Source organism: Sprattus sprattus, assembly GCF_963457725.1.
Source record: "Sprattus sprattus genome assembly, chromosome: 3".
In the NCBI taxonomy this organism is placed as follows: domain Eukaryota; kingdom Metazoa; phylum Chordata; class Actinopteri; order Clupeiformes; family Clupeidae; genus Sprattus; species Sprattus sprattus.
The window spans coordinates 30235356-30244078 of NC_137922.1; the positions used below are offsets into that span (position 1 = coordinate 30235356).

At 40.9% G+C, this 8723-nt stretch overlaps 1 protein-coding gene across 1 annotated transcript; it reads right to left on the reverse strand.

Moving 5' to 3' along the window:
• Nucleotides 1–299: 299 nt before the first annotated feature.
• chrm3b (cholinergic receptor, muscarinic 3b) lies at nt 300–1679 on the reverse strand (the record flags this gene model as incomplete). The annotated part of the gene is made up of 1 exon (XM_080835437.1): nt 300–1679. The coding sequence occupies one exon, from the start codon at nt 1677–1679 to the stop codon at nt 300–302; it is 1380 nt and encodes a 459-aa protein (XP_080691563.1).
• Between the last annotated feature and the right edge of the window lie 7044 nt (nt 1680–8723).

Sequence of the window (8723 nt, forward strand, 5' to 3'; positions counted from 1 at the left end):
AAGCAAAGTAAAAACACATTTTAGTTATTCAAAATTATTTTAAAGTAGTGTGGTAAATTCTACAATTTTATTATTCAAATCTTTAATATCGGTATCGGTTAATGCTTTAGGGAAAACAATATTCACGAAAGAGAAATATTGGTGGGGAGAAAATTAAGTAAAAGTGATTTACTGTGTTTCCTGGTAAACTGACGTAACCATGTCCAATCAGTGTTGGGCACGTGTGAACAAAGGACTCTCAGAGCAGAACTACTGGTCTACTCAACCAACCACAAAACAAAGCCTAGATCTAAAAGTGTCTATTTGTTACGCTGGCCTGCCTGCCTTTTTTGAAACTGTGGCTTATTCTGCTTCTTGCTGTCCCACTTACAGAGAAGGAGCAGTATGAATGTGTCACGAAAGTTCTTGTTGCAGAGGGCATAGCACATAGGGTTGATGGTGCTGTTGACATAGCAGAGCCAGTAACCCAAAGCCCAAAGGGTCTCTGGAATGCAGTCATCACAGAATGTGCTCACCAGGACCATGACATTATAAGGGGTCCATGTAAGGATGAAGACACACAAAATGGCACTCAGTGTCTGAGCAGCCTTATTCTCATTGGCCGGCTTTTTAGGTTTGCTGATGGGTGATTTAGCTTTGGAGGCAGCGGGCTTGGCCATGGCCGGATCACCTGAAGCTGATTGGTCAATACATGCCTCAGTATCATCATTGTTCTTGCCTTCACCACTGGGGTTCTCTGGTTCCTCTCCACTGCAGGCCTTCTCTCCCTTCCCTAAGGATAAGAACCGTCTCCAGCCCCTGGGCTTCTTCCCAGGACCATCCTGTGCTGGCTGGTTCAGATCAGTGTTGCTGTTCTTGCAGCTTCCTGTCGGGGGCACAGGTTCAGCTGTCTTTTTGTGGCCAGCGCTCATGCCAGCGAGGTCTTTGGAGCGATTCTGTGTCTGCTGGTAGATCTTCCAAAAGAGAAAGGTCATGATACTGACGGGCAGATAGAAAGCTGCGATGGCCGTGCAGAATGTGATGATGGGAAAGGAAAGGAACTGGATGTAGCACTCTCCAGGTGGCACAGTACGTTCCCCAACAATGAACTGCCAGAACAGGATGGCAGGTGCCCAGAGCACAAAAGAGATGGTCCAAGCCGAGCAGATCATGGTGACGGCTCTTTTGGTTGTTCTTTTTGCTCGATACGTCAGGGGTGACATGACAGAGAAGTATCTATCAAAACTGATGACCAGGAGGTTCATAACTGAAGCATTGCTGGCCACATAGTCAATAGCCAGCCATAAGTCACATGCCCAGTTTCCCAAAGCCCAAGTGTCCATAATAAGGTATGTGGTGTACAAGTTCATAGACAGGGTGCCAATAGTCAGGTCAGCACATGCAAGGCTGAGTAGGTAGTAGTTGTTCACTGTCTGGAGTGCTTTGTTAAGTTTGAACGACACCAGCACCAATATGTTGCCAATCACAGTGATCACGGACAAAGACCCTGTCAATAACACAATCCCAATAACCTGCCAGACTGCATGCCCTCCCAGCGGGTCGAAGGGCTCAGTCAGATTGGTGAAACTAGTTAGAGGGTTGCTGCTGTCAAGAAAGGTGTCATCCTGCTGGGAGTGCTCTGGCTCTGGCCAGTGATGTCCATGTTGGATGGCCCCGTCTCCCATCACTGCGTACGACATCCTAGTAACTGAACTGGTGTTGAGGCTCATCTTGGAAGCCTGGCATATTCTGTGAACAAAACTGACAGAAAGGGCATCATTCCTACATGGAGGAGAGGCTGATGGCAGTCACAATAGTGAGACAAAACAGGTTCACTTGCACAGAATCATTCAGAACACTTTGCCTACATCATACACATTTGATTTGCTACACAGCTCTACAGAATTCGGCCTTGTGTCATTGTCAGACTTTTCAATTCCGTGTGAATACAATGAAGTCATTTCGGTAAAAATGTGTCCCACAGGACACAAGTTTAGAGGGTTACTCCCCAATATTGCACTATTTAACTTTTCAGTACTTTTACGGCATTCAATACATTTCGGAATATTCATTACACAATTTTTAACCAATCATATTAATGAATATTTTTGCATAACATAATAGCCCACAGTTATTAAGGTTTAGGCAGCCAATAATGTAATAATATAATAACTGCACATTATGTCATATTTTTTCTGTTCTTACAGTTTTTCACTGTTGCTAAAACCCGTTTTTCAAAACAGTAACATCTTTCTCAAAACTGCACACAGAAAATTGAAAACCTCACACACAAAATGCTAAACCTGACACTCTCTTTGCAAGATGACTCTTTGCTATCAAATCTCTTAACTGTTCACAAAATGGAACTCGTGTTTTCATTTGGTACACACAGCCATATTTTCAAAACACACACACATACATTCATTTAGTACACACAACTAAGCATTAGCTGCACACTACCAAGCATTTATAGCACACACAAGTGCAAAATTGAAAACATAATCATCGAAACACACCATATGAATGACAATGACTCATTGAGCCCTAATGACAATGACTCATTGAGCCCTTTCTCCTTTTGTAAAATGTATCAGTGTAGGCATACATTTTTCATAGTCAAAGATAAAACAGCAATACCGTTGTTCTCACAAACCATATTTACAATTTCAGTCTCCTGTTCCACCAGATTGTATTGACATAAAATTGTATACAAAATGCTTATAGTTTTTCTCAATTGCTTACACACATTTTTTGAAAGCATGCCTCGTTCTCAAAACTCTAAACACAAATCCCAAAGCAACTAACTGAAAATGCAAAACCCTTTATATCTCCTGGAAAATGCTACTTTGCTTTAAAAAAATATTGAAAGTGTGTTTTCTTCCTCCACAGTGTGGTTCTCTTTCAGTCCTGCAAAATACAAATACTGTGAGCACACTACGTTTATTATATTGATATGCAGTATTACAGTACACAAGGTAAACAGATTTCGTACTTGTTCTCCATCCTGAAGGTTCTAATGAAAAACCATGAAAACATGGTCTACCACAGCGGCCCAAATCTCATTAGAGATGACCATTCTCCTTCTTCTTTCTCCTGATCCTCCTCCTTCTTCACCTTGTCCTCATTCTCTTCCTCCTCCTTGTCCTCCTCTTCCTTTTCTCTGTCCTCCTACTCTTCAACCTCCTACTCCTCCTCCTTCTTGTCCTCCTCTTCCTCCTCCTCTCACTCTTACCCCTCTCCTTCTCTGGTTGTCGATCTTTTCAAAGTTTTCAATAGTTTATCCAACAAAACAGAGGCTCAAGACACTTTTATGGTGCAGTCCTCACTGCAGATTGGTCAAAAGACCTGAAAGTTTAGAGATTTGACTATTTGTGGCTTGCAGGTTGATGCTTTGAGATTTTACTTGAAAATTGTGTGCAACAACAGAACTTTGTATACACTGTTTTGACAACAACGTGATGTGTAATTGACATCAGTGTGTTCACAAGGAAAATCGGACTCTAATGTAGATAAGGGAATCTTAAGTATTTCCCACTTGGGGCGAGCGATTGATACATGACGTGAAGGTTGTGCAGATTGTGTCGAATTTTCGCTTTATACTTCTTAACAATAGTGAAAAACTGTAATGTAATGAAAGCCAGTAAAGTGAGAACTAGCTAATAATGTAAGACAATTTCTGAACCTATAACTTCTAACCAATAAAGTTTTGCCCATAATGTATTAAAACATAGCAAAACGAGTCAAACAAAGTCAAACAAAACAAATCGCAATTAGTTAGAAGTAAAAATTGCAATCATTGGATTTGAGTGAAAAATGCAAGATAAAAAAAAAATATGTATAAGTATTGTTCCATAGCCAGTCATAAGAAGGTTGTTTAGTTTGTTGTGGGTGCAAGTGTGAGCTCTTATGCTACTCAAACAATATAATGGGTTTGGACAAAAATGTATTTTGATACAAAATACAAAATACCCCTCAAATAAATGTATCAAAAATAAAATACAAAATACTGTTGCCAGAAAATGTAACAAAATACAATACATGTATTTTGTATTTTTAAAATACAGGAAATACTTTTTCTGAATTTTCAGTTTTCTCACAATTTGCTATAGCAGAACATTCAGGTTTGGGCTATTCAGTGGCGTAACGTAGTAACCATGTGGCCAGGTGCAGGCTATTATGACGGGCCTATGTCAGTGGTTTCGCATCCTTTTTTCATGTTTGTAACCGCCGCCACAGGGCTCTCATTGCAATCTCTATGGCTTCCGGGAGGGCTATCCCCACCGTGCTTTCGTCATACGCATTTGCCAGGTAAGGACTAAGACGCGATCTGGCACTCCGCGCCTGGGCGAGACTCTCCACTTTGTGAATGAGGCGCGCCTCACCTAGGACTGGCACTCCACGCCTGGGCGAGACGCTCCACTTTGTGAATGAGGCGCGCCTCACCTAGGACACGATCTGGCACTCCGCGCCGATGAGACTCTTTTTAAAGATCTTAGCCTACTATAAACGTTGTTGAGACTCTTACTAAAGATCTTACTTATTCTCACAGAGACAAAACAATACACGTAGCCTACTATAAACGTTGTTAAGATTTGTATTAAGTTGAAAGTCGGTAACAAAACAGAGACAAATAGCTACACGTCAAGGAATGTCATTTATTTCCTAAAATACGTTTTACGAATCCAACTTACTCTCTCTCTCTCTGTCATTCTCTCTCTCTCTCTATCTATTAGTCCTTCTGTACTGTTCATAAAATCTCCGCCCCCCATTTCTTTCGCCTTTCAAGAGGAAAATGGACTGTTCATGTTGTAGAAGTTGATGGTTAAAGTCTGTTAAACCTGGAGTGATGACTAGCAGTGAAGAGTTTGAGCAGGGTTGTGCTAGGGTATCCCCACTCATGTTATCTATCTGTTGTATAAAGTTGCTTAATTTTTAACAAATATCAGAGCATGTCATAACCACCAGAGTGTGGAATCTAGCCCTGGACTCTGACTATTTATTTATCAGGTATACTGTATTTGCATTAACTATTGAGCAATTTCTTAATGAAGTGGGAAATTCCCATGATAATTATTGTTTGTCTGAAAATATGACGAAATACTTTGACTTGATTTCTAAGAGTAGGGTCTCCACCACTGTTTACCACCCGGTACCGGTCCGTGAGGCATTTGTTACCGGGCCGAACAGAAAGAATACATCATTTATATAATTTCCGCTGTATTAATTATTAGCATCTGAGAGGTGTTTTATTATTGAAAAATGACCGGATTTTCTAGGACTTATGTGCCTCTTGTCACGTCAAGACGATTGTCTCGTTCAAGTGATACGTCACTCAAAAAGAATCCCGCAAACTAGAGAAAGTGAGTACAAAACTAAAATCTTTGGAGAGCTTATTTGGAAAGCCCCACTAAGGAGCCACCGTCTCCAAAACATAAAGCTTCTTTTAACAGACAATACCAGGGGTCAGGGGTGCAACTGCCCAGTGTCAGGGGGGTAAGCAGCAACAATTTTGGCGCCCCCCCCCCCCCCCCCCCCCCCCTACACACACACGTTTTTTTTCTTTTCTTAAACAAATAAATAAATAAGTGTGCCAGACATCATCATGTATGGGCTTTAAATAATAAAGGTTTATTTTAAAGTATATCAGTCACTGCATGCCTACCATAATGGTAATGGTGCGCTATGGTGCATACAGTATATACTGTACACACACACACACACACACAAATATATATAGATATTAGTAAATAATAAACAGTTGCAAACATTAACATTATAATGATAACCATTGCAACATAATGCATTAAAACGCAAGAGTAAGCCAGTATGTTTGACAGCACAGCTAACATGAACAGCTAATGGTAACCATGATAACCAGAGTTACGTTTCCAGCTTCTTGTTAGTTACTGTGAATGCTACCATTCTGTCACCTTATATTTACCAGTTGTTATTTTTGCCTTAATAAAATTGAGATGTGTCATACATGGGATTGGTACAGTAGGGGTTTAACCTAAATCTAAATGTAGCTATCATCAGCCTAACTGATGAGGCTTAAGCTAGCCATAAACCCCCATTTGGCTGCTACATTTCTATGTTAGCAAACGCTAGCTAGCCTGCTAGCTAGTCTGTTAACATTATTTGCAAGCCTCCAAGCACAAATGTAAAGTCACCTTAAAACCTACCTGTTGCCTTTCACCATCCACTTATTTAATTGCTGTCGCATCCCCTGACATGTCTTCTCCTTTTCCCTCTTTCTTTTTCTGTTCCCAAAGCTCCCAACAGCTTTTTTGCTTTATCCATCTTCCATCCAACCAACTCACTACTTGTAGCTTAGTTCGAACTGCTTGTGTGTTTAGTAGTGATGTGTCGTTCGTGAACGATTCGTTCATTTTGAACGAATCCTTACAACGACTCGAGAGTAACGAGTCCTCTCAAAAAAAGATTCGTTCTTTTTCTCGTTCATGACCGCGCATCGGGACAACTGGGACTGTTGCATTGGCTAAGCCAAGGAAACAGAAATGATTTGTTGAATGCAGGTCACGTAAAAATGATCCAAAGACCCGTATCCAAGAGACCCAGTCGGAAAAAGAACGAATCATTTCTGTTTCCTCTAGCTGACTGTACTGAGCCTATGCAGGTCACGTGGAAAAGGATCCAACGACCCATATCCGGCAGATGAACGAATCATAGATCCAAAGACACGGTTGTCAAAAGAACGAATCATTGAACGAAACAGACACGTTTGGCAAAAGAACGAAACATTGAACGATCCGGCAAAAGAACGAATCATTGAACGAAATACCCATATCCGGCAGATGAACGAATCATAGATCCAAAGACACGGTTGGCGAAAGAACGAATCATTGAACGAAAGACTGATATCCGGCAAAAGAACGAATCATTGAACGATATCCGGCAGATGAACGAAACGTTGATCCAAAGACGGTCGGGAGGTGAACAATTAGGTCATCTGCCGGATACAAGTATTTGGATCATTTTTCACGTGATCTGCATAGGCTCAGCATGGGAAGCTAGAGAAAACCGAAATGTTTCGTTCATTTTGACTGGGCTCTGGATATTTTTTCACGTAACCTGCATAGGCTCAGAAGAGGAAACAGAAAGGACTTATTAACCTAGTTCACTTCCGAGTGTCTATGTTTAGTAAGACGTGAATGATATTCGTTCACAAGAAATAATTACAGGTTTAGTTATTTTAACTTTTTAAAACTTTACTTACAGTTCAGTGCAGCGTAATTGTTTGCCGTGATCATTAAATGCTTATGTGATAATTAATGACCATTTCATCCAAACTTTCATATAATATTATTTGAATGCAGGAATTAGTATCTGCTGGTTTACATGTAGTAACCTCCATGAAAATATGATACGTATTTGTAGTGGACGAGATTCAAAGATTCGAGTCGGTAAAATGATCCGAACTTCCCATCACTAGTGTTTAGCGGTCACGGCCTCACGCTCCCTCTTCCATGTCAAAATTCTATTATGGAATCTTAAGAGATAAGGCGCCTACTCTAGCCTGTTTAGTGCTCTAAAATGTTTTTTAAGGAAATGCAGAAATGATTTAGAAACGCACAACAGCAGCTACATATAGAAAATACCCCAAACATGTTTTTTTTTTTTTTTACCATCGCTTTGGCGCTCCCATGGTGCGGCGCCTCTATGCGCCGCATACAGCGCATACCCACTTTTTGCGCCACTGCCAGGGGTCATACTTAAAATACGGGTTTATCGCAACAGGTGATTCTCACGCAACAAGTCTGCTCTGTATAATATGTGGCATCAAGCTAGCAAATGAAGCCTTAAAAACTGCTTCGGGACAGGGAGACGTACCAAGCACTGATTCAGCGTTATGGTGAGTTGTATTTTTCATGCACTTAACATTCGTAATACAACGGTGTTGGTCGCAAGTTAACGCCACTTAGCTTTTATAGACTCCATTCTATCAAACTCGCGTTTGCCTCACGGGTGCAAAACCCTAGATTCACATCAATATGAATGGATGACATGATTTACAAGTGGTGAAAAATTACACCTTGAAGCCGGTCCGTGAAAAAAAATTGCCTCGTTAAACCGGTCCGTGGTGCAAAAAAGGTTGGGGACCCCTGATCTAGATGACTTTGTCACACTACATGTAACCATGTGATCTAGATGACTTCTACCCCCAGCTACAATGTGTGTTTAGCACAGTGATGAGTTCAGACCAGAGGCGTGACCAGGGGTTACATTGGGCAGGGGCTGGCAGTGACCCCAGCAGATTCACTCTTCAGTGTCATCAGGGGACCCTGAACTGCCACATCCATTTTTAACCATGTATATATTTTCTACACTTATTGGTCTCAATAATTCAAACAAATGACTAAAACACGTTTTCACTTCTACCATTAAGTGTAATTACATAGTTTCACAGGATTTCCCTTGGTACTGTAAATGGGTTCCCCCAAAAACCATCCTGTGGAACGACTACTTCTTTTGTCAGAAAATAGATGGATGGCAAGGTAAGAAGAGAAACTGATCAGACTCCAGTCTCCAGAATCCTCTTTTTGTTTCATAACCCAATGTAAATTGGTCTGGTAGTGTGCTTAAACCTTTGCTAAATGGTATTTAACAATAACATAAGATAGTAAGTGACAGATTGCCTCAAATCATCATAGGCTAACTATGACATTGAGTTTGCTGCAAAGGTCAAGTCCAAGTTGAACTGTCAACCCAACTCGTGGGGTTTA